At 38.5% G+C, this 27,621-nt stretch overlaps 1 protein-coding gene across 1 annotated transcript; it reads left to right on the top strand.

Annotated features, from left to right (window-relative positions):
* Positions 1 to 10,013: 10,013 nt before the first annotated feature.
* On the top strand, positions 10,014 to 17,896 carry LOC107772478 (putative zinc metalloprotease EGY1, chloroplastic). Its single transcript, XM_075253956.1, has 10 exons — positions 10,014 to 10,442; positions 11,621 to 12,082; positions 12,199 to 12,339; positions 14,378 to 14,479; positions 15,601 to 15,812; positions 16,111 to 16,161; positions 16,234 to 16,303; positions 17,003 to 17,071; positions 17,385 to 17,435; positions 17,556 to 17,896. Exons 1-10 carry the CDS (start codon positions 10,125 to 10,127, stop codon positions 17,712 to 17,714), a joined length of 1,635 nt encoding a protein of 544 aa, XP_075110057.1. The 5' UTR covers positions 10,014 to 10,124; the 3' UTR covers positions 17,715 to 17,896.
* Positions 17,897 to 27,621: the final 9,725 nt, after the last annotated feature.

Here is a 27,621-nt window from a genome sequence, read left to right as displayed (position 1 = left end):
TCTGCAGGAAACACATCAGAAAAATCCCTCACAACTGGAACATAATCAATACTGGGAGTCTCTACACTGACATCCCTCACAAAGGCTAGATACGAAAGACAACCCTTCCCAATCATACGCTGGGCTTTCAAGAATGAAATTACCCTACTAGGAACATAATCAGTCAAACCTCGCCACTCAATCTGTGGCACACCCGGTATAGCCAATATGATTGTCTTAGCATGACAGCCCAAAATAGCACGACACAGAGATAGCCAATCCATGCCCAAAATGACATCGAAATCCACCATAGATAATAACAAAAAATCCACTCGGGTCTCCAGACTCCCAATAGTCACCACACATGACTGGTACACATGGTCTACAATAACAGTATCGCCCCCAGAGTAGATACATAAATAGGTGAAACAAGAGACTCACGGGGCATATCCAAATAACGAGCAAAGTATGATGACACATAAGAATAAGTGGAACTGGGATCAAATAATATAGAGGCATCTCTGTGGTAGACTGAGACAATACCTGTAATAATAGCATCGAAAGCAATAACATCGGGTCTATCTGGAAATGCATAGAAACGGGCCTGACCGCCACCTGGTCGACCTCCCCCTCTGGGATGACCTCTTGTTGTATGACCTCTACCCCTAGCTGGGTGGGTGGTTGGTGGTGAAGTAACTGGCGTTGAAGCCGATGGCTGACTCCTCTCCTGAGATGAACCCGCAGGACGACGAGGACACTACCTTCACATATGACCCATCTCTCCACACTCATAGAAACTCCCGGGCATTGGAGACAGGGACTGAAGGGAACCCCTAGCACTGCAATGACTAGCAGATGCACTTGGCATAGAAGAGCCCTGAACTGATGGAGCACGGGATGAACTCTGAGCTGGAAGGGCACTAAGTGATGACTGGCCCTGATGAGAACTGTGAGAACCATGACTCGATGACTCCCCATGATAACCTAGGCGGGCTGGCTGAGCTTGCCTGAATGGGCGGCCTCTGCCATGCTGAAACTGACCTCTCGAAGGAGCACCACCATAGCTACCAGATCCTCGAGACCTCTTGGCCTCCCTCTCATCTCGCTTCTGGCAACGAACTGACTCAATCTCACGAGCAATGTCTACAACCTCCTCAAAAGTAGCACCAGTCACCCTCTCTCTGGTCATGAGAATACAAAGCTAATAAGTGAGGCCATCAACAAACCTCCTAATCCTCTCTCTATCTATCGGAACCAACCAAATCGCATGACGAGCTAACTCAGAGAGCCTCATCTCATATTGCGTCACAGTCATCTCTCCTTGATGCAAGCACTCGAACTGCCTATGCAGCTCCTCTCTGCGAGACTGCAGCACATACTTCTCTAAAAAGAGAACGGAGAACTGCTGCCAGGTAAGGGGTGCTACACCAACAGGCCTACACCTCTCAAACACCTCCCACCAAGTGAAGGCAGCTCCAGAAAACTAAAAAGTAGTAAAAGCGACCCCGCTGGTCTCCAGAATACCCGCTGTGCGAAGAATCCTCTGACACTTGTCCAAGATATCCTAGGCATCCTCTCCCTCTACATCACTAAAAGTCGGAGGCTGAAGTCTACCAAACTTCTCCAACCTACGCTGCTCGTCCTCTAGAATGGCAGGAGCTACATAGTCCTGAGCAGCTGCAATCAGCTGGGCTGGATTTTCCCCCGGTGTTTGAAGTCCCTGTACGACCTGCTCAGGTGTATGAGCGGCGGGAGTCTTATTGCCTCCCCCAGCCTGAGAAGTAGCTGCGGTTGTAGTAACTGAGATCGCCTGAGCTAGGCTAGTATATACTGATAGAATCTGAGCCAAGGCCTCTTGAAGACCCAGAATCACAATGGGCACAACTGGTGCCAGAGTTGGTGCTGATGGAGCGTCCAAAACTAGGACCTAATCCTGAACTAGGGCGGCTGGTGGATCTGTAGGTGCTACCCTAGTTGTTGTGTGGGCCATACCCCTACCCCTACTGCGACCACGACCGCGTCCTCGGCCTCTAGTGGCCACAGTTGGTGATATTGGTGGTCGTCCATCCTAACCAATAGCGCGTGTCCTCACCATCTGTGAGATAATAGAATAACAGAAGTTTAGTACTCGGATCAACAGATTCGCACGACAAGAGTTTCAAGAATATGAAGTTTTTCCTAAAGGTTCTGCAGCGTCTCGAGGATAAATACAGACGTCTCCGTACCGATCTATGAGACTCTACTAAATCTGCTCATGACTCGTGAGACCTATGTAACCTGGCCCTGATACCAACTTATCACGACCCTAAACCCACACCCGATCGTGATGGCGCCTCTCGTGAAGACAAGGCCAGCCGACACACTCCCAAGTCATTTTAAGCAATTAAAATAATACAAATTAAGTCTTTAACATAATAATAATCCCAAAATAAAGGTGAATACTACAATTTGCGGAATAGACATAGCTTGACATTGGGGTGTCACCAATCATGAGCATCTATCTACCGATTTAAAATAAGAAGAGTCTACATAGTCTATTACAGAACTAAAACAAGAGAACATAAGATAGGGGGAGAAGCACTGGGATGCGAACGCCGAGCAACTACCTAGTGAATCTCTGAAACCGCCTGAGCTGGAAGAAATCAACACTCGCTAGTGGGACCTAAAGCGCCTGAATCTGCACACAAGGTGTAGGGAGTAAAGTGAGCACTCCAACTCAGTGAGTAATAATAATAAATGAAGACTGAGCAATAAGAAATCACGTAAAGGCACATCAATATGCCATAAAGAAGCAGTATAAAACTAGTAAAAAAACAATGAAATAGTGAAAACATATAAAGTCACCTTAGTTTAGTTTAAGCTTCTTTAAAATACCTTTTTAACAGTTAAACAAATAAATGACAGGCAGCTAGAAAAGATAAACACATAAAGAACCGCCCCTCAGGCACAATACCAAGAGAATCAGCCCCTCAGGCAATATCTCATATCACAATGGGTACCTGCGCTCACTGGGGGTGTACAGACTCCGGGAGGGGCCCCTTACGGCCCAAGTGCAATATCAAGCCATCTCGTGGCATAATCAGTAGGCTCTCGGCCTCATATCAACAAGCCACCTCGTGGCGTACAATCTCAAACCCTCGGCCCCATAATCATAAATCAGTGTATCCTTACAACACAGGCCCTTGGCCTTACTCAATCATAATCTCATAAGCCACTCGGGCAACAGTAAAACATGATGCTCAGCCCAAATTATCATTTAATGTGTTAAAATAGAGTAAACACGGCTGAGTTATGAAAACAGTAGAATATAAACCTTGAAAACAAGTATAAAGTCAAAACAGTGAGGAAATATTAGTAAAAATCCCCTAATGGTCTAAATAGTTGGCACGAGGCCCAAATATGGCATTCCGCCCAAAACATGATGGTAGCAAACAGTTTTCAGTCAAATATGCGGTAAAACAGTCATTCAGGATGGACTAAGTCACAATCCCCAACGGTGCACCACCCTACGCTCGTCATCTAGGGTGTGCGTCACCTCAATATAGCACAACGATGTGAAATCCGGGGTTTCATACCCTCAGGACAACATTTAAAATCATTACTCACCTCAATCCGGTCCAAACTCTAGCCCGCAACGCCTTTGCCCCTCGAATCGGCCTCAACTCGCGTCGAATCTACCCAAATCAGAATCACAATATCAAAATATGCTAAGGGAACGAAGCCCATGCGGAAATAATCAATTTACAATATAAAATCCGAAAATTAAACAAAACCCGACCCCGGGCCCACATCTCGGAATTTGATAAAATTTACATCAATAGATTCCTTATCTCCCCACGAGTTCATACATATCAAAAGTCCCAAAATCTGACTACAAATGGCCCCTCAAATCCTCAAGTCAAGGTCTCCAATACCAAGCCCTAGTTTCCCAATTTTTAACCTTAATTTCCATTAATCTTAGGCCAAATTCAGTGAAATAATGCCATAGGATCGATTATTAGATTAAAAAATCTTACCTCCAGACGATATCCCTTGATTCCCTCTTCGAAATCTCCCAAAAAGCTCCAAAACCGACTTGAAATGGTGAAGAACAACTCAAAAATCGCGAAGGAATGCTTTTATACCTTCTCACCCAGGCATTTCGCACTTGCGGTCCAGCTACCGCTTCTGCACTCCAAGACGCCACATCTACGGCCCTCACTTAAATCCTCACTCTCCGCATCTGCGATGCACAATCCGCACATCGCCATCGCAGGTGTGGTTCCTCAACCGCTTCTGCGGTTCTTGCCTTCCTAGGCTCTTTCCGCTTCTGCGACTGGTCTTCCGCATCTGCGGGGGTCGCACCTATGGCCTCCCAACCGCAGATGTGGTTATGACTGCAGTCCTAAAACTTCAGCTGCCATTTCCAAATTCCAAACTTTCCGCCAACCATCCGAAATCACCCCGAGGCCTCGGGGACATTACCAAAAGCACAACCAAGTCCTATACCACTATCCAAACTTGTACCAATCCTCAAAACACCTCAAACAACATCGAATCAACCAAAACACATCGAATTCAAGCCTAAGGTTCCAAAATCTTCCAAATTACGCTTTTGATCAAAAAGTCTACCAAACCACATCCGAATGACCTGAAATTTTACACACATCCCAAATGACACAACGATCCTACTACAATCCCGGAATTCCATTCCAACCCTTATATCAAAATTTTACCTACCAACCGGAAAATGCCAAAATTCCAATTTCGCCAATTCAAGCCTAAATCTACTCCGGACCTCCAAACCACATTCCGATCATGCTCCTAAGTCCCAAATCATCTCCCAAAGTTATCTGAACCATCAGAACTCACATCCGATCCCTCTAACGCATAAGTCAACATCCAATTGACTTTTCCAACTTAAGCTTCCTCAAAAGAGACTAAGTGTCTCAACCTTTTCCAAAAACCTCTCCGAACCCGAGCCAACCAACCCGATCACACATAGAACCGATAAACAAAGCAATAAGAAGTAGAAATGGGGAAAACATGACGGTAACTCATGAAACGACCGGCCAGGTTGTTACAAAAGTGAAGAACCTAGGTCGACTCTGAGTCGAACCTCTACGAGGTTTCCTCAGAAAGCAACGAGAGTCGAACAACCAACAGCAGTGATAGGTTAGATAGGGTAGTAAAACCTCAAATAACTCCATATCTAGTTCGGGATCGAAGGGGTTTGAGAGGTTTAGGGGGTGACGACACTAGGGTTAGGGATGGTTTCAGAGAGAACGGAGAAGAAGAGGGATTCAAGGGCGGCATGTTGTAACAAATGACTAGGGTTAGGGGGTCATTTGGGTTGAAAATTGAAAGGGGAATTGTGGACCGTTGATCTTAGATCGACAGTAACGATTAGGGGAAATTTGGGTCTGGTAGAAGTTATTTTAAGTTGGCCTGGGGTAGGAACGTTTGTTTGCATCACGTGCATTTGACTTTGGAGGCTCAACACAGTGGGCTATTTGTTAAATACCCAATTAATTGATGAAATAATTTATAAAAATATCTAATTAAATGATAAAAATGATTTTTATGCATGAAGGTGATTTAAAATAATTACCTAACATTATAAAAAATAAAAAATTATTTTTTGTGTAGATGAAGTAGTTATGCATATGTATGGGCCATTATTGCAAAATATGCACTTATGGTCTTAAAAAATACAAATGTAATTGTAAAAATATAATTAAAATATTTGGGCACTCATATGAGCATAAATGATGAATTTAGATGACTAAATCATTATAAAGTAATATGAGGGATGATTACTAAATATTTATATAATTAAAAATGTAGAAATAAATTGATTTAGGGCTTTTAAAAATTATAGAAAATTTGTAAAAATACTTGTGCATATTTGTAAATGCATGTACAATATTTTGAAAGTATGCATGCATATTTTAAAATATATGAGGAAAAAATTGTGTATCAACAATGATAATTCTATATATTTTATTTGTCTCTTTATTGTATATATCTATACTTTATTTAATACGTTTATTCTTTGAGACATATATGACTTCTTAAAAACATTCAAAACTTATATGTCTATGTTTAAATGTAGGTTGTACCATCGACTGAATACTTGCATACGATGAACGATGAAGGAAGGCATTACATCGTTTGCCTCTTAGAGAGAAAGTGCAGTTGTGGGCGGTTCCAAGTTGACGAATTACCATGCCCACACGCTTGGGCTGTCTTGAAGAGCAAGTTTCTAATACCAGAAGATTATTGCTCAAACTATTACAAACCAAAGTCTGTTGTAATGACATACGAGGTGCCCGTGTATTCGTTGCCTGACCGAAATGAATGAAATATACCAGCACATATATCAGAGGAAGTTGTCTTACCACCTAAATGGAAAAGACCTCCTGGAAGGCCAAAGAAGAAGCACGATAAGCCGTTCAGTGAGTTCTTGCGGAAGAAAAATCAACATTCGTGTAGCATATGTGGGCAGGGAGGACATAATAAGCGTACTTGTAAAAATACTCCACGTAGGACTTAGTTCATGTTCTAACTTGTATTATTGAAATAACGATGAGTCATAGATTCCGGTAATATTTTGGAATAATACATATTGATTTGTTGGTGTATTGGATTATTGCAGGACGATTTCTTTTTAGAACAGTTACAAAAAATATAATTTGGTAAACTGCTTAATACATACTGCATTTATATGTTGAATAAATATGTATACACACAGGTTCAGTTATACAATCTGCTGAATACATGTGAATATAAAATGCAATACACATACATTACAATCTGAACACATATGAATACAAAATGGAGTATGCATACAGTACAACCTCATATATATAAATACACACACACACACAATCTGCTAAATATATTTAATATTGTATGTGTATACAAAATGCAGAGCAATCTCCTGAATATATTAATCTCCTAAATATATTTGAATACATGTGAATATAAAATATAATACACATATAGTACAATCTCTTGAATATATACCAATACATAATGCATATAAAACCTGCTACATATATCTATATACATATATACATATGAATACAATCTACTAAAGGATTAATTTTAGAAAACTGATGAATGCATATTGTATTTATACATATGCTGAATACAACCTGCTGAATAGTAACTGCTGCACAAAACATTGAAACAACATGAATATTTGAAATTACAAACTGTCGAATAAACACTGTGGATATAGTGCATAAAGTGAAAACATGAGTTTTTTCTTAATAGAACACCATCTTTACCAAAATAATATTCAAAAAGCTGTATTCATCATGTTTTTCTTAGACTGAAGAGGCGGTCTAAGACTAAAGTCATCCGAATCATCTTCATTGTTGTCTGAATGAGTAGGACTGTTCACTATATCAACGCCTTCTAGAAGAATCTAAATAAATAAGAAGCTCTATATCACTTGGTTGAATATCACTGAAAACAATCTGAAAAAAGAAATACCCTCAAAATGAACGACCTTTGCTGAATATCACTGTTCATTGAATTACATGTGTATCTGTAAATTGTTTTCTGTATTCTTATATATTCCAGTTAATTTGAAAAATAGAGAAATAAGATGTATGTTGTATGCAACTGTTTAATATTTGATTCTAACACTGTATTATGTATTATAGAGTATGTTACCTAATTTTGAGACTGGGACATTGATGTATGATGCATTGAACTATATTTCAATAAAAATTTCAACAATGATTTCTCTAACAGAAATATATTCTTAAAAAAAAATTCAGCCGCTTAACGAATAGTAAATTACCATGTTTCCTTGGTCATTGAACATGTCGTTCATCAAATAAGCATAAGTTGGCTGGTTGATATTGGATTTCCAATTGAGTATTCTGGGTATCCAGTTATCAACTTGCCGTGCAATTTTAGGGTCAACCTTTGAACAACACTCGTAAAACCATACGTGCATAGCGAGAGGCATCCCCGCTATCCTATAGTACTTCTTCTGAGAATCCATTTTCTTGCTAATTGATTTAACAAGGTATTGGAATGCATCCTTACCCCCATGGATAATCAGAATATCTCCCACTCTCGACCAAGTCGAAATATTTTCTTGGGATGGTAAAAGCGTTCTTCTCGGTGGAAAATATGAAAGTGTATATGAAATACAACACAACTATTTTGATGGCATCTCCATCGTTGTCATGACCCCAATTCTTATCATCAAAGCATTTCAACAAATCTTTCTTCTTGACATTCTTTGCACTGCCAAAGTATGTATCAATAATCCTGTTAGGCACTTTTGTGTTAAATTGAAAATTTTCAGGGTCACTAACACAATTTAGACCAGTGACAAACGCAAACTCCCTGATTGAAAAGGATAATGTTGTACCATTGACGTATACATCATGACTTCCTTCTAGCAGCAGAACCATGAAGCACCTGAACAATTGATGTTGGACCTCACAATGCTTCATATCAAGGAAACTTCCAAAACAAGTAGTACCAAATATTTTGTAATGTTCTGAAGTAAGTTTTTCTCTGAGGTCGGATACTATATCCTTGTTAGTGTAGGAACTGATATGCGGTGATAAAATAAGTGGGTGTTTCACAAATAGTTTTATTTCTTGCATACAACAAAAATTACAAAAAAAAAACATAAATCTTTTGCAATACATAAAACATTCATATTTTGAACGAACTTTTGAATACATCAAAATACGATATGCAAAAGGCATCGTAATAAGTACAAATCAGTGAATGAACTTTTGAATACATCTAAATACAATATGCAAAAGACACTGAAATAATTACAAATCAGTTAAGGTATTTTTAATACATATAAATACATCTACATACAATATGCAAAAGTCACTCAAAAAGGTACAATTCAGTGAAGGCACTTTTGAATACTTATGAATACTGTACATATATATCATATCAACATAAAAGAAGAGAAAACAATGTATTCACTATTGCACACATATAAATACAATAAAATACAATAAGAGAAACCCATTGGAGAAGGTAATACTCAATGTATGAGGACTCAAATACATATAGATACATCAACAATTACCTTTTCGTCCCGTGTATCCGAGCTAGTTCCTGCATCGACCTCCTTTCCCTTAACACCAGAAGCATTATCCATAGGTTTTCTTCTCTTTTCCACATCGAAAAGTGTTGATTCTTTCAAAGATTTCTCAACTTGGACTTCTTTCGATGTATCATTGCATATTTTAGTTCTCTTCTCTGCAACTGTATTTGATGTTGAACCTGCAAATTTCAGTTCCGCTTGCGTGATTTGCAAAGAGAAAGAGGGCCTATCGAAATTGAGTGCTTTGATGGGTATACCTCTGGTAACCCTCTTTTGGGATGTTGAATCAATCATTGGAGAGAAACTTTAAAGTTTTATGTTGGAAGCATAACAATGACATTTATTTATAAAAAATTAGTAGAGACAAACAGAATTAGCACAATAAAAGCGAAAATCTAACTACTTAAATACTTACCACAACTATTTGGAGCAAAAAACATAGAAAATTGAGAGAGATAATGCAGATGAAGAAGCGAAGAATCGCGATTTATGAGAAAGAGGAAGAGAATGGCGATGCGAGTGAGGGAAATTGGGAGTGAAGTATGTATTCGAGAATGGTGATATGAATGAGAGAAATTGGAGAGAGAACATGGAAAGAGAAGTTTACATCAAATACGGTAATTTTGTGAGAGAAAAATAATACAAAGCGTACTTTATGGTTTAGGGATAAGAGGTGACCATAAATAGATATTTGGCTCTAAAAATTAAAAGATAGCTATGGAATATAATTTTTTAAAAGGGTATTTATTTAAAATAAATAAGGTATCAACCTTTGATATAGGAGGTATTTTTTTTTTAATTTTATTTGGATAATACTCCTATCGTAAATGTCTTATCTGGCCACATTGTACTTTTTTCTATTCGTAAAATGATAAAAACAAAAGTATCAACCAAAAAAAAAAAAAAAAAAGAAGAAGAAAATATTTGTATCTCTAAAATGTAAAAAAAAAATAATGAAGATATTCTTTCGTTATATGCTCATACTCAAACCTCACCATCTTCCAATTGACATTTTTCACCATTAAGAACAAAATCAACTATTGTTTGGTTTTTGTTCATCACAATGGGAACGCTAACGAGCTGCAGTTTCAGCACAATGAATATAAGGTTCCGTTTGAATCCTCCAGTTAATCACAGTTTCAGTCGAAGAATCCAATTGAAGAGAATGTCCAAACGGAATTTCGGTAGATTGATTATTAGGTGTAGTAGTGGAAATGGCAGTAGCAATAACAATGGCAGCAGTAGCGATGGGAAATTGGAAAAGGATTCTTCAAATTTAGCTACAGTTACTGAAGAAACCACTGAAGAAAGGAACGGCGGCGGTGGCGCCAGCGGTGTGGAAAATGATTCCGAGGATTCTCCGGTGTCAATTTCTTCCAGAGTTAGTTTCTCTTTTGTTTTTGTTACAAAAATCTGAGCTTTTTTATTCGTTTGTTTATTTTTTATTTTATGTTAGTGTTGTTATTGTCTAAATTTTCAAGTTTTTTTGCTTCTAATTACATTTTTAAAATTTGATGAGAGGTGGAAAATTTGGGGTAAAAGAAGAGAAGGGAAGTGTATTTAACTGATAACTGATGATACAAGTAATTAAGTATTACTAGTATATTGTGTGTAGTTCTTTATGCAGCTGGTTGTTGTACTATGATATAGGCTTATGCAGTAGGAGAACTGATTCTTCCAGCTACGTGTTCATATGCCTCTTTTCCCTGGTTGTTCCCTTGCTTATACAGATAGGAAATAAAGTTAAGGCAATGAATGGAGAGGAATGTTGAAAAATGTGATCTTGAATAGCAAACCTTAAAAGCAATTTGCCTATTGGGCAGAATTTTTAAAAGCTATCACTTCGTTACTTAAGGCAAATGAAGTGATGTGAAGCGCAAGAGCCATGCACTTTGGAGAAGTGTGTGCTTCAAACATGACACGCAAAGTGATCCTGACGAGAAGCACTTGTTCTTTGAATCTCAAATTTAAGGAATTGCATTAGTATCAAAATTATTGTAAATGGGATGCTAAAATTAGTCACTTAATTGCAATTTGATTATTTTTGTGCCAAATTCAAATATGTGATGCTTTTAATTCTCTGTAACTTGCGTCATTTCGAAGGAGCAAGCTCTTCAATACTCGTTTCTTGTTTCAAGCCCCATGGACCTCATCACTTCTTTGCGTTTTTCACTTCAGAAAACACTAAAACTGGAACCATTTCAAAAAAAGCACTGATACTGGGAAATGTTACAACTAGTTTCTTTTGAAATTGCAATAGGCTTTTCACTTCTATATACTGTTTTTCAACTAAGTGACCGGTTTAAAAGAATTGTGGCTGGGGTATCTATGAATTTTAAGAAACTTATCTGGTCATTAAGATAGCAAGAAAAGTGTCAAATAGTTAACTTTATTACATTGTAGTCAGAAAATGTTCAAGTAATCTCTGTTGACTTATAAGAAGCTCGTCACATGCATTCCTGTAATGGTCAAAATAAAGAGTAGCTGCATGATGTGAAGAAACATTAAAGAGATGAAGATGAGAAACCAATGTACTGAATGTGTTTAATTTCTTGGCAGCCAACAATATCCACGGTTGGATCAACTTATAATAATTTCCAAGTAGATTCTTTTAAGTTGATGGAACTTCTTGGACCAGAAAAGGTTGATCCCAGTGATGTGAAGTTCATTAAGGAAAAGTTATTTGGCTACTCTACTTTTTGGGTGACTAAAGAAGAACCATTTGGAGATCTTGGAGAGGGCATTCTTTTCCTTGGGAATCTTAGAGGAAAGAGGGAGGATGTTTTTGCCAAACTTCAGAGTCAGTTATCAGAAATTATGGGTGATAAGTACAACCTGTTCATGGTGGAAGAGCCTAATTCAGAGGGGCCAGACCCACGTGGTGGGCCCAGAGTTAGCTTTGGTATGCTGCGGAAAGAAGTTTCTGAACCAGGTCCAACAACTCTCTGGCAATATGTAATTGCTTTTCTGTTGTTCCTTCTCACAATTGGTTCCTCTGTGGAGCTAGGAATTGCATCTCAGGTGAACTCGTCAACCACGCAGTTTCACTTTAAAACATTGTTTCATTTCTTATTCTTCTCATAAAATTCTCTATTTCTTTAACAATTAAGTTGACGACTAAAATTTATGTTGAACAGATAACTCGCCTTCCTCCTGAGGTAGTTAAGTACTTTACGGATCCAAATGCAATTGAACCACCAGATATGCAGCTTTTACTACCGTTTGTGGATTCTGCTATACCACTGGCATATGGTGTGTTGGGCGTGCAGTTATTTCATGTAAGATTTTTTTGTTATCCTTTTAGTTGATTGAATGGAATTCTCTGTAATGGAGGAGTCAGCCAAGACCAAAAGAAACATGAAAATCTTCTCAAAAGTTCCCAGATCTGTCTCTGACTATGATAGAATGGTGTTATTTAGGCTTTTGATTTCCTTCTTTGGCAATATTGATTACATTAGTTAGGTTGACTAGGGTTTGATTTTCTTCATTAGCTTTGATTTTAGTGTTTCTTTTACTTTGAAGTTTTAAGTTTCAGGTTAAAATTGGATGGTGGGCAAATATTAAACTAGATAGAAATACTAAAGGAACACATTTATTGGCCTCAGAGTAGAAGCTTAATGTTAAGTTATAAAGCATGTTTGCTACTGAAAAGGAGAAAAATAATCTCAACAGAAAGGTTACCGTTAGGGAAAAAGACGAAGTGACAAAACAATGAAGATGCACTTTACTGATTTAGCTATGCTAGTTTGCCACAAAATGCAATGTTAATCATGAAAAATTGTTAGTCTAATAAGAATTGAGAGAATGCGTTAAGACAACTGTCTTACCCCTACGTTCTTTTATAGGCACACATTACAAAGCATACATCTGATGTGGGACGCTATCACATTTAGTGTTACACCTGTATTCCTTTACAGCTTGTTTGGATAGTTGTTATGTATTGTTTCATAATGTGTCGTATCGTATTGTATTGTATCCTTTTGATGCATACAATGTTTGGATAAATTGTATTGTTTGTCGTCGTTTCATGATGTCATGTACCAACAATATGAAGAATAAACTTGCAATTTACAAAGAAAAAGTAAGGTACGAAGTAGAATTATTATATAGGAAGGTAGGGTAAAGGATAAAATAGTATTATTTAATAATAAGAAACGGCAAGATAAGAGGAAAAAACAAGGTAACGACGCGACCACCGAAATAGGTCGTTACATAAAGCATTTTTTGTCGTTACGTAACGAGGGATTTAATGATACAATACAATAAAATTTAAGTAACAATCAAAACAAATATTGTATTTAAAGTAACAATACGATGCAATACAATAGGTAACACTTACCCTCAAACGGGTGCATGAAAGAAGTAGCTAGCTAATACTTCCCATCAAGCAGGTGCATAACATGTTGTATGGACCAAGCCTGCTACATATACAATTGGTTCATGAATTGTTGAGGAGCTTGGTGAATAAGTTAGCAAGTTAGTTGCTCATCTGCACAAACTTAGTGATGATTTTTAAGAACATCTTTTCTTTGGCAAATGGTGATCAATCTCTACGTGTTTGCTCATCTCATGAAACATAGGATTCGATTGATATGAAGTGCAGCTTGAATTTTGAAAACAGCTTCAGCTGGCCTAGGGCATTATCTTGGTTGAGTCGGAGATGTGGGACCTAAAAGTTGAAGTAACCGTGTCGAGGTATTGAACCAACAACTAAGATTACAGAATCAGACAGAACTTGTCTGTGGTTAGGAAATATATGAAAGATCAAGGCTATTGACTAATCTAATCCAACTGGATAATTGATTTACATTGCTGCCACATACATTTGAATACTTGGCATGAAAACCATTTCTTAGTGTTAGGCACCTTCTAAATTAAAGTCAAAAGTGATCAGAAGTAACAGAAGGAAGCATTAGCTATAACTTACTACAGACTTATCAAATAGTCAAAAGTATTCTATAATGCTGGGCTCAGACATGTAGAAGGGACATTTCTATGTATATATTAGCTAAGCTTAGCTTTTGCATCTCTAGATGACATGTGGCTTAACATTGTTGTAGCTCCGTGTGACGACTAGAAGTTGCTGCTATGACATTTTCATTTGCTTTTGGAGAAAGTTTACCTTTCTGCCTTGCTTGTTTGTCGCTGCAGTTCTACCAAAGTAGCATAATTTTAAAATACAGAATAAAACAAGATGTTAAACTGAAAATGAGATGGCGGTTAGTCTCTCCTGAAATGGTTTTATACCTTCATTTCTGTTCTTCAGAACTTATTCCTCCCTGTTCAATTTTTACATGAAGAGTTGATTTGTTGCAGGAAATTGGGCATTTTCTGGCTGCGTTTCCAAGGAATGTGAAATTAAGCATTCCTTTCTTTATTCCAAACATCACTCTTGGAAGCTTTGGAGCAATCACTCAGGTTAGCATATTTTTCTGTCACTTGTCAATGCGTGAAACAGTAAAGATGGCAGCTGAGGATTCTGAACTTTCTGAAATGTTTGTGCAAATGGATCAATTATTTTGAATTCCTCAAAGTGCTGTTTGCTTTTAGGAGAGCCGTGACTGAGTACATTGTCATTCACCAGGTTTTACTAAAAGATGGAACATGCTGGTGATATCCATGAATCTTGTTTTCATTGTTAAAGCTTAAACCCTGGATTATAGGAAACTTAATGGGTTCCTCTTTGTGAAGGGGGTAGGGGTTACATTTCATTTCTGCCCAGAGGCAGGCCTGATGGCAGAATGCATTTACTAAAGGGAATTGGTGTAGAGTGTTGAGCTATGCTACTAGCAATTTCTTCTGGCTGCAGCCTCCTCCAAACAATCTACTATAAATCCTCTAAGAACACGAGGAGTTCCAAGATGGTTCTGTAGTATACAATAGTCAATGGACATTAATCCCTTGGAGCGTTAATAATAAGTATTATTCAATTTCCTTTTCCTTACCCATTTGGTGGTCACATTATCTAGGACTTTTGTCAATTTAGCTTCTTTTTTTTTTAGTTCAAGCTTGTGATAGAGGACTGGAATAAAAGTTCTAAATGTAGGCTGTGATTGGGGAGAAGAGAAAAGAAGTAGAATTGGTGGTGGAGGAGAATCAAATGCTATCTTTGCTGATTGAGATGCTGTGAATGTAACGCCTAAATCAATGTTAATCTGTAATACACTGGCATGCTTTCCTTTCTTAAGTATCACATGTCTTGTTAAGGCTGTGATTGAGGAGAAGAGAAAAGAAGTAGAATTGGTGGTGGAGGAGAATCAAATGTTATCTTTGCTGATTGAGATGCTGTGAATGTAACACCTAAATCAATGTTAATGCATAATACACTGGCATGCTTTCCCTTCTTAAGTATCAGATGTTTTCTTAAAGTCATGCGTAGCATATTTGACAATGGTGTAGTCTAGCATGGAGGGGAAATTTTTTGTGAAGGATCTGTGCTAGATTAATCTACTTCATCAAACCTTGTCATTCCGCCTAATCATCGTCACTCCATCAATCATAAAACATATGCATCAATGTTCTTCTCTTGCTTCCTGCAGTTCAAATCTATTCTTCCTGATCGAAAAGCAAAGGTAGATATTTCGCTTGTGGGTCCTTTTGCTGGTGCTGCATTGTCTTCTTCAATGTTTGCGGTTGGCCTGTTACTCTCATCCAATCCTGCTGCTTCTGGAGAGTTGGTTCAGGTTCCTAGCACACTTTTCCAGGGATCTTTGCTTCTTGGGCTTATTAGCAGAGCCACTCTTGGTTATGGGTAAGTTTAGTCCTCCACAGGGAGCAAAAGCATGAAGTTCTTGGAAAACAATTTTCAGAATGTACATTTGAGTTATTTTTCTACTATAATATGAAGATTCCCTTCGTCAAAACCCCTATATCCGTAGGCCGATCACTTTGAAGTGCATATATATAGTTGTTTTTAAAAGAAACCCTTAACGATTATGTCCATGAAGGCCAGGATTTTTTTTCTTTTTCCACAATGGCAATATATTTTTGTTTCACTTATTCGAATCGTTAGCATATAATATTTGAGCTAATGTGCATTATTTTCACAGAGCAATGCATGGAGCAATGGTTTCAATCCATCCTCTTGTGATTGCTGGCTGGTAAATTTGAGTTTGTTGTAAGTAATTTTGTTGGCTTAAGTTTAGGATGCTTGCTTAAATTTCATTTTGCAGGTGTGGTTTGACTACGTCGGCTTTTAATATGCTACCAGTTGGATGTCTTGATGGTGGGAGAGCTGTGCAGGTGGCCTTTGCATTCTTAATTTATCAATTTGTTTTCATGAACTTGGGACACTGTCAAGGTTAATATCATAGCATAATCGACAGCATCCTACTAAATTCAAATGAATGACAAGTCAGTAACCTTGAAGTGGACTGTTGTTTACATAGTATTAGATGATTGAATGGTGCAAAGCTTGAAAAGATAATACTAATAGACGTACAAGTCCTATCTGATTCTCGTATTGGAAACATGTGGGTCTCCTAGCAAGATAATAGCTGTTGAGACTTTTTAGCATGCTTGAGAAGTTTGGTTTCCTTTGCATTCTTAATTTATCAATTTGTTTTCATGAACTTAGGACACTGTCAAGGTTAATAACAAAGCATAATCAATTGCATCCTATTAAATTTGGATGATGACAAGTTGCTCACTTTGAAATAGACTGTTGTTTACATAGTGTTAGATGATTAACGGTACAAAGCTTGAAAGGATATTACTAATAGATGTGTGGATCCTACGTGATTCTAGTATTGCAAACTTGTGGGGCAACGAAATAGGGGCTGTTGAGACTTTTTAGTATGCTTAGAGAAATTGGTTTCCCGAAATATACTCTTTTATGAAGAATTGTGATCTCAGAAAATAAAGAGCTTTCTTGGCTAAGAGATAACTGGTTGTCCCAGCTAAAGTATGATGACTGTCAACTTCATTTTTTGTTTCTGGCAGGGAGCCTTTGGGAAAGGATCACTTATTGGTTTTGGTTTGGCGACATACACACTTCTGGGCTTGGGCGTGGTAAGCAGTCTTTTGTCATTTGATATAGGGTAGAACTTAAAAGTAAATCTTCACATTGCTCAAAGTTTCGACTAATATGTTTTGTTACTTTGTAGATCAAATGTCTGTCCTTCATATATCCAATTTGTTCCCCCTTCTGTTAAGTTTTAATTAGTATTAGGTTGGCAGTCTGGACCCTTTTTTTACTTATTTCATGTGCCCATTGAGGTCAAATCACTTATGGTCTTTTACACATCTGTCCTTTACCCTTTTTGCTTGGTGTTGCAAATTGTACAATGAGTCACTTAAAACATTCTGTTTGTGCTGCTATCAGCTTGGTGGACCTCTGTCACTTCCTTGGGGATTATATGTGCTTATATGTCAGGTAACAAAAATATGTTGCTTTATGAAATATTATGCTTGTGTAATAATATCGCCATCCTATTTCATGGTATATAAGTGTTAGTCGTTTACAAGTAAAAATCTTGGATCGTGTGACGTACAGAGGACACCGGAGAAACCATGCTTGAATGATGTAACAGAGGTCGGAAATTGGAGAAAAGCAGCTCTTGGTGTGGCTATATTCCTTGTTGTATTGACTCTTCTTCCTGTATGGGATGAACTTGCAGAAGAACTAGGTATAGGTCTTGTAACCAGCTTTTGATTCATTAAAGATGGAGTCCTGCCAATTTTGATGTGGGCATGGGTTTAAGGAGTTGGTATGCATCATTTTAAGTATTCATACTGATCTTTTGACTGTACGTAGTGGACTATGTATACATGTATATAGTGAGGTACCATTTTTTCACTGCAGATTTATTTTAATAAACGTGGAAATTTCTTAAAGAGATTCAAACTCGGAAACGCAAAGCTGAATAGATCCTCTTATAGTAAGTGGCAGTTGACCGATCTTTAAAATCATAAATCAGCAAAAATAGAGATTTTTTTGGCCATTTTGAGGGGTGTCTTTGATTTTTAAAATTAATCTGAAAACAGAAACAGAGTTTTACCTTGAAAATAGAATGCCTTTACACCTCTGTAATCAGAAAAAGTGAAATAAAAATCTCTGCACTATTTCGTTGCTATCATTCATACTAGTACTAATTATCTTTTTGAGACAATTAACACTATAAACACAATTTTGGAATGTCATGTTTCATTTCTGTGCTAGTATTAAAGTGAAGTTGGTGACTTAGTTCTGCTCGGTTATTAGGTAAAGTTAGAAATTTATTAAATTATTTAACAAAGAATTAATTTGATAGTAGAGAATACGTAAAAGCATTACAAAAAAGCACTTCTTAAAAAAGTTGTGATAATTAAACGTATTGAAACTTGACTCAGAGATCGCAAAACAAATATTCCTTTTGGACGCAAAAATAGCCTAATAGTGATACTAAATAATTGTGAAGCATTTCATCTTAAAGATTAAACCTAGGGGTATTAATGGTTCGGTTCGACCGGTCGGTTGCTCTTCAGAATTTGGTTCGTTAATTTTCGGTTATTTTGTTAATGTCATGTAAAAGTCACTAGTAAAAGTAGAATGCAATAACACACATACTTTTAGAGGACTTCGTAAAATTCTATAGACATTTTTACTGTTTAAAGGGTGACGAATTAAGAAAACATGAAAAATGGCTCGAGTATAGATCCATCATCGGTAGAATACCTTGTGTCTTGCTAGTGAATATGCTGGAAATAATTAATTTCAATAGTAGTAGCATAATAAGTTTGAGAATTAGGATTTGGAGTTCAATTACTTGTTGGCATGTAACCATATTCATAATTCCAAGGCCCAAGGATGCTTTATTATATTTATACTTAATATATAAGTATATTCTCTATATGTAAATTTATTCGGTACGGTTTGGTATTTTTTTGATTTATTTTGATAAAATAAAAAACCTACCCTAATTATCGGTGCGATTATAGATTTATATAAAAACCTACAGTTTTATTAAAAGAAAACTGAAAATTGGTTTGATATACATTTTTTTTTTTGGCAAAAAAGTCTCCTGGCCACTTAAACTTGCATCAGTTTGTCATCCCGGTAAACAAACTTACAACTTTCCCATTTAGATACTCAAAGTTGAGAGAATAAGTGTTATCAAATACATCCGACCGTTGACCATGCTTGTATGACAACGCCATGTGTGATGTGGCAATAGTGCGTGCCAATCACACGAATTAGATGCGTGAATTCAGTTTATTGGAATAAAAAATACCCAAAAAAAAAACAGAAACTAAAAATAAAAAAAAACCCCAAATGCCTCCAAGTACCCCCCTCCCTCATCTTCTTCGTTACCCCTCTCATCACAGTCCTCTTATCTCTTCCTTTTTCTTTTGATTTTTTCGTTAACACTTCCCCTTTCCTTCCATTTCTTCTTCTGTCTTGACACAAAAGAAAACTCTTTTTCCTTCTTTATGTTTCGTCGTTCATAGTGCCAAAACAAAAAATCTTCAAACTTAAAATTGAATCAGTAAGTTCCGTAGTATTTCACTACAAAGGAATAAAAACTTAAAAAATGAGCAGCATAGGAATAACTTGTCACTTATCGCTGACGATATTCTCGCCAGACGACAAAGTATTTCAGATCAAATATGATGGCAAAACCGTCGATAACAATGGAAACGAATTATTCAGTGGTTCTTAAAGGTTCTATGGTTGAGTCACACTTTGACCATTGAAAATATGGCTTGGGGGTTTGGTGGGCTCATGGCAGAGCTATGCTAATGATCTAATGGGCAGAAAATCATATGACAATCGTTCACTCCATTTGAGTAGAAAGATTGTAAATGTAGAGTTCTTTGACAGAGACGACTGAAAATGAGTGTTTTTGGGTCTTTAGGTCAAAAATAAATGGACAATAGTCGGTGTTTAGTGGGTTTTCGCGCCTTACACGTGGCAGATTTTAATTCGTTTATTTCTGACTGGGTTGTCACGTTTGTGAAATTGTAATGCACGCGCTATGATTCAACGGTTGGAGGTGTTTATTAGTTCACTTATGCTAAAGTTGAAATGTTAATATGGGAATTTTGAAAGTTTATTTACGGGCATGACAATGGGGCAAGTTTAAAGTAGGCCTTATTGCTTTTTTTTTTTGTCTGCAATAGATGTTCGTTTAATTAGTGTGAGTAAACACATTAAAAATTCCTAGATATTGAAAATAGTGAAAGCGATTGTACTTGCTGTTGAAAGAATACACCGTCTCTGTTTGTGCCATAGAATGTAATTTAACTAATTGCAAACAGTTTTCAGCAACCATCAAAGCATTGATAATTTAATCTAGAAACAACCAAAAACTTGGAATCTTTAGAATACCAAATTGCAATTAATTAATTAATGTATAGGGTAAATATGCCGTGCCAGGTGGCTGCTTAAAGAATGACACGTGGAACCGAATGCAATTATTTCGTTTGGTACTGGAAGGACTGACACTCATAAAGAGGCAATAAATACCCTCAATCCGGTGGCGTTAATGAAGAATATTCCACAACATTGAATGTATTTCCCTTTACAAAGAATTTGTCATTTATGCCCACCGTTACACCTTCATCAATGACCCTCATAATTGATATTAAAAAAGGGCACGATCCTAGTACCTTATTTCGTAGACGTAGCTATAAATAGTGAGCTCTGTTATCATGGTAAAGGACACGAATTTTCTGGCAAACTGATATTATAATCTATTCAAAGCTCTATACAACTTTATCTTCTTACTTGTTGTTCTTATTACTGTTGTGCCTAGAGGCCTCATTACCGGAATCATTATTTTTGCCTTTTCGTCTTCATATCAAGGCTAAGTGCTACATATTTCTTCAATTATTTCATTATTTCAGGATCAAATTAATTTACTTGTCTAGAAACCACGTATAAATTCAACTGTACCGTTTTACGGGTAGACAGTTTAGCACCCAACATGGGGCCTAGATAGCCTTGTAATTAAGTTGATCCTTGCCTCTTTTACTAGCGTGTTTTGGTTATTTGTCTTAGAAAAAATCATAAGAAATGACAGATAACGGTGTTACACACACAAACCTGAGGTTCGAGGAGACCAATCTCATTTCGAGGATTCAATCAGGGACACCCACAATGAGAGGAACGATGCCACGCCGATCCACGATAGGCGATTCCCGTGACATGTTCGGGAGGCAACTCCCGATGATGCCGAGGAGGAACATGTTGTTAATGCGGTAAGGGTCCTACAGGAGCAATAATCTATCATTCTAGGTCACCTCACATAACAGGATAATGTTATGATGGAGTTGAAGCAGGCGTTATTAGGGGCATCTTATAACGCGAATAGACGAGATCCAGTTCTTCCCGGCGCTCCCACAAATCGAACAATGTAGAGGGTCGATAACGACACCTCGAGGGGCGAGGTTGGTTTCGATGGAGCTGGGGGGAGTGAATCCGGCCCCAATAACAAAAACGATCCCTTCAAGAATGAAATTTTACGGTTTATGAGAGAAATGAATGCCCGCATGGACCAAATCCCAGGCACACCACCGATGCTGAAAGGACCAGACTCAAAGAAGTATACTCAGTTGCCATACAAACCAAGCGCGACACCAGAATTAATCCCGAAGCGGTTTCAAATGCCCGACGTTCCAAAACATGATGGAACTTCAAACCCTAAGGAGCATATTACCACCTATACAATGGCAGTGAAATGGAATGATTTAGATCCTCACGAGATTGAATCTGTTTTGCTAAAGAAATTTGGAGAGACTCTCACGAGGGGAGCGTTGACGTGGTATTCACTGTTACCCGAGCATTCCATAGATTCCTTTGAGGTGCCCGCAGATTTTTTTATTAAGGCTCATGCCGGGGCCAAAAGGTGCAGGTCCGAAAGGCCGATATATTCAGAATTGCATAAGGAGAATCCGAGTTGCTACGAGAGTTTGTTACCTGGTTCCAAAAGGAGAAGATGTTGCTCTCGGATGTTCTGGAAGAATCGCCAGCTGAAGCATTCATCAAGGGACTGAATCCGAAAAGTTCATACGCTTCCCGGAAACTGAAGGAATGTTTGCTTGAGTTCCAAGAAACAACTTGGGCGGATGTCCACAACCGGTACGAGTCAAAGATAAGGATCGAAGATGATCAGGTTGGTTTCCCGTCATCAGCAAAGGGACGGGAGAAGAATAAAGAAAAATCAATAGACGACTTCGACACGGACTACGGTCTTCGAGGGGTTAGTTTTTGCCCTACGGACGGACCGAAGGCCATGGTAGAGGTTTCAGATCAGCAGATAGATTCGCTACTGATAGAAGGTCTAATCGCGGTCGGAACAAATGATCATTGCAGGACAAGGAAGCGTCAGGTACGCGGGATCCTTCCTACCCTAGGCTATCAGAATACAATTTCAATGTCAGCGTAGTATAGTTGGTATTAGCTATGAGAAACATCAAACAAGCATGGTTTCCGAAGCCAATGAGATCCGAACCCAACCAGAGGGATCCCAACTTGTGGTGTGAGTACCACAGGATGAATGGACACCGGACTAGGGACTACCGACATCTCTCAGAAGAAGTGGCGACACTATTGAAGAATGATCATCTCAGATAATTCTTGAGTGACCGGGCTAAGAACAACTATGGTTGCAACGGGGACAGCGCGGAACCCTCGAAAGCAGGGAAGATCCCCCGCGCCAGACGATCAACATGGTCACTTTCTCAGCAGCAAAAAAGATGAAAGTATCAATAGAACATAGCATAAAACTCTGGGAAGTTGCCGAAGACGACATCACTTTCAGACGGATTGTTGCTACCACACAATGGCGCATTTGTAATTTCTTTAAATATGATAGACTTTAAAAGTAAACGTGTTCTAGTGGATTCAGGAAGTTCGGCCAATATCATATAATGGAGATCATTGGAGCAAGCTAAACTCACTAGAAGCATTATTCCGGCCACAAAACTCCCCGCCAAATTCAACCTCGAGAGCGTGACAACCCGATGAGATATTTTTTTGCCTACAAACACCGAATGAGTGATTAAAATATCTCTTTTTGAAGGGGTAGATGATGATATGGGATATAATATTATTCTGGGAAGACAATGGTTGCATGAGATGACAATTGTACAATCAACGTATCATCAGTTGCTAAAATTCCCAATGCTCGAAAGAGTTAAAAAGATAAGGGGCGATCAACCGGCAGCAAGGGAGATGAATACGATTTTGGTCTCCAGTAGCAAAGGTAAAGAACACATGACATAGCAATTACAGGAACCAGCGCCCGCTCCCGGATCGAATGAGGTTAGCCCGAGGGGAGAAGTGTCAGAATTCTATTAGGTGCAAAGGTATTTCTAGGTACCAGAAGAGACGGATGCAACAAAATCCATGGTGAAAGAGCTCGAGCAAGTTGCATTGTTCGAAGAATTTTAAGAAATGAAATTCCACTTGGGGACAGGATAGAACCCCGAGCTCAGGTCTGGCCTTAATGAATTTCTTAAATCTAATGCTAATTGTTTTACGTGGTCGCATGCGAATATGACAGGTATCCCGACGGAGGTATCCATACACAAGTTAAGTTTGGATCCCAACATACCTCTGGTTAGACAAAGAAATGCCCTATTACGGTGGCCAGGAATAACTTCGTCAAAGAAGAGGTAACTCACTTACTTGATATCGATTCGATTCTAGAGGTAAAGTGTCCAGATTGGCTAGCTAATGTAGTCGTAGTTCCTAAGAAGAATAATGAATTTCGCATATGTGTAGATTAAAAGGACTTGAATAAGGCGTGCCCGAAAGACTCGCTTCCACTGCCAAACATCGATCAAATGATTGATGCGAGGGCCGAGCACGAGTTAATGAGTTTCCTCGATGCTTATCTGGGCATAACCAAATTAAGATGAACCTGGAGGATCACAAAAAGACTTTGTTCATAACGAATTTCGGCACATATTGCTATAATATCCCTTCAGGTTGAAGAACGCCGGAGCCACTTATCAGTGGCTCATAAACAAGATGTTTGAAAAACAAATAGGGAAAACTATGGAAGTTTATATAGATGATATGCTCGTTTAGTTTTTGAATGCAGGTTATTACCTTAAGAATCTACAAGAAACTTTTGACATCCTAAGGAAGCATAACGTGAAACTTAACCCCGAGAAATGCATGTTCGGGGTCAACTCTAGCAAGTTTTTTGTATCACAAAGAGGGATTGAGGTAAACCCCGATAAGATCAAGGTCATCAAAGACATCCCAAACCATCTGTCAAGCATGAAAGAAGTCCAAAGGCTCACAAGGAGATTAACAGCTTTGAGCAGGTTCATTTTTCGGGCATCACAAAAATGTCACTATTTCTTCGCACTGCTCAAAAAGAAAAACAACTTCTATTAGACCCCGGAGTGCCAGCAGGCTTTAAGAGATTTGAAAAGGTAATTGTCAAGCCCTCCATTACTTTCGAAACCAAAGGAAGGTGAAACACTGTTAGTCTACCTCGCAGTCTTGGAAGTAGTGGTAAGTGCAGTTTTAGTCCGTGAGGATGAAAGAATGCAATCTCCCATTTATTACGTTAGTAAAATTTTAATGGGAGCAAAAACTCGCTACCTGCATTTGGAAAAGCTGGCCTTAACTCTCGTAGTCTCCGTTCGGAAGTTGAGGCCCTACTTCCAATGTCACTCGATAGCCGTGGTGACCACTTTTCCTCTGCAGAACATCCTTCACAAACCCAAACTCTCGGGTAGGTTGGCCAAATGGGACGTCTAAATGAGCGAGTTTGATATAGAATATAAACTAAGGACTGCGATTAAGTCACAAGTCTTAGCTGACTTTGTGGCCAATTTCATCCCGGGATTGCTACCTCTAGCAATGAAAGAGGCAGTAATGATGTCAGAATCGACATCGGGTGTTTGGACCTTATTTACGGATGGATCCTCCAATGTAAAAAGACCCGTGATTGGCATAATATTAATCACTCCTTCAGGGAAACCCTAAAGCAAGCCATTAGAACGATCCCTTTAACTAATAATGAAGCAGAGTATGAGGCTTTGATTGCAGGACTCGAACTAGCCTGTGGACTAGATTCTGAGTTCAAAGAAATCAAGTACGACTCACAGTTGGTGGTAAATCAGGTCTACGGGATCTTCAAAACCAAATAGGAGCGCATGCAACAATACATGGTAAAGGTCCAGGCTCCGCTAGCTCGATTTCGGGAATGACCGATTACTCATATTCTGAGGGAAGAAAATGCAGAAGCAGACGTACTGGCTAACCTCGATTCATCAACTAAAATGAAGGGATCAAGGGATGGTAGTACAACTAATGTACTCAGTCCTGGATGCAGATAGATACTATGAGGTAACTACGACTAATTTGGTATGGGACTAGAGGAATGAAATCATCGATTATCTCGAGCACGGGAAGCTGCCCAAGACTCCAAGGCGTCCAGGGCACTGCGCGTCAAAGCAACACGATATAGCTTTAAAGGAGGCCAATTGCAAAGAAAATCTTTCCAAGGCCCCTTAGCCCGATGCTTGGGGCATCCAAAGCTAATTATATTATGAGAGAAGTCCATGAAGGGATATGTAAAAACCATTCAGGTGCAGATTCCTTAGTGCTAAAACTGGTAAGGGCAGGATATTATTGGCCCCGCATGGAACAAGACGCCAAAGGTTTCATACAAAAATGCGATAAGTGCTAATGCTATGCATCACTGGTACATCAACCGGCAGAACCACTGCATTCGGTTCTATCTCTATGGTCATTCATGAAATGGGGGATGGACATCGCTGGACCACTACTGTCGGCTCCTGGTAAGGTAAGAGTTCTTTTGATTTTGACTGATTAATTTTCTAAGTGCGTGGAAGTAGGTCCTTATCAGAAAATCGAACACGAGGTGGTGGATTACTTGTGGGAAAATATAATTTGCAGGTTCAGAATACCAAAAGAGATAGCATGCGATAATGGGCCGTAATTTATCGATGCAAAAATCACAAAGTTCCTCGAAGATTTGAAAATAAAGAGTATCACATCTTCACCCTACCATCCAAGCGCAAATGGTAAAGCGGAGTCAACGAACAAAGTGATTATACAAAACCTCAAGAAAACGTCAGAAGAGGCTAAAGGTAAATGGCCCAAGGACCTGCCCAGAGTTTTATGGGCATACCGAACATTGGCCAAATCAAGCACATGAGAAACTCCTTTTTCCATTATGTACTGAGCAGAAGCCTTAATTCCGGTGGAAGTAGGGGAACCCACCTTGAGATATTTCCAAGCAAATGAAGAGTCAAACAACGAAGCAATGTTAGTCAACTTGGAGCTACTTGATGACCGCAGGGACTTGGCGCATATAAGAATGGTAGCCCAAAAGTAGAGAATGGAACGATATTATAATCGAAGAGCCAACCTCCGTTATTTCAAAGTAGGAGACTTGGTCCTAAGGAAAGTAGCTCAAAACACCCAGGAGCTCAACGCAAAGAAGCTAGGTCCAATATAGGAAGGCCCCTACCAAATTTCAACTGTCACCGGGAAAAGTTCATATGAATTGGAGAATCAATATGGAGAAACTCTGCCCAACAACTGGAAAGTGGCATACCTCAAAAGATATTATTGCTGATGAACATCACATGTATTGAAAGTATGTGCTACACTCTTTTCCCCTTCGTCTAGTTTTTGTCCCAATTGGTTTTTTCAAGAAAGATTTTTATAAGGTAGCAAGGGAAATCATACTACAAAGAAGGTTTCAATGACATCAATAAGACCTTTAATAACAAGGCACACAAGCGAAGAACCATGTGGACAGTTAGATAATCTTTAGCATACAAGCGAAAAAACATGTGGACGGTTAGATAATCTTTCGCTCGATAGCAAAATTCCTATTGAGAAATTAAGTTTGCTACTGTGCAAAGGTTACTCGACCATACACAAGTGAAAAACACTAAAGGATTGTTAGATAGTCTTTTGCTCGATAGCATAAATTCCTAAGGGGAAGCGAAGTTTGTTACCGAGTATAAGATTGTCTAGCAATTTATTAGTGGGGTCCTCAAAGGTGCAAAACTTCTAGTATTCCTATTCGCATTATTCGCATTCAAACACTGGGGGGAGGGGAATGATATGAGGATACGACAACAATGACTGCCACCTCGACCGGTAAACAAAAATCGGAAACATAGTTGTATCATTGGGACCAGGGACTTCCCGGCCAGCCCTGTAGAAACAAGTTGTACAAGTTAGCCACAAGTAATGGCAATTTATTTTTTAGCATAACAAATGTTTATGTACTTTTTTGAAAATGGAAGGAATAAAATGAAGTCTTTTATTTCTATCTTGTTTCTTGTTTGAACAATGGGTTAACTTTGTCATTTGAAAGTTAAACAAGTACTTCAAATGCTAGTTTCGTATGAACAAGAGACATCCTCTTCAATAGCACCGTAAACATAAAAGGGCCCACTCTTATGAAAACCCTTACATTAAAGGGTTGATTTCAGAAGAACTTACGCCCGGAATCAAAATGCTTTCGAGGAAAAATACACCTGAAGCCTTGCACAAAAAGAAGCAAAAAGCAAACTTGCTCAAATACTTACAAAAACCGTTATGTTAAAGGGTTGATTTTGGATGAGTTTGTGCC

Source organism: Nicotiana tabacum, chromosome 5 (genome assembly GCF_000715075.1).
Source record: "Nicotiana tabacum cultivar K326 chromosome 5, ASM71507v2, whole genome shotgun sequence".
Lineage (NCBI taxonomy): Eukaryota > Viridiplantae > Streptophyta > Magnoliopsida > Solanales > Solanaceae > Nicotiana > Nicotiana tabacum.
The sequence above is the reverse complement of the archived record's forward strand: the minus strand, read 5'-3'. Positions and strand labels throughout refer to the sequence as shown.

What these genes read in the sequence shown, in the direction of transcription:
- LOC107772478 (XM_075253956.1), top strand. Translation starts at nt 10,125, where the DNA reads ATGGGAACGCTAACGAGCTGCAGTTTCAGCACAATGAATATAAGGTTC. An exon ending in TGGGCGTGCAGTTATTTCAT is followed by an intron (nt 12,340 to 14,377) that starts GTAAGATTTTTT and finishes GATTTGTTGCAG; the next exon opens with GAAATTGGGCATTTTCTGGC. An exon ending in TATATGTGCTTATATGTCAG is followed by an intron (nt 17,436 to 17,555) that starts GTAACAAAAATA and finishes TGTGACGTACAG; the next exon opens with AGGACACCGGAGAAACCATG.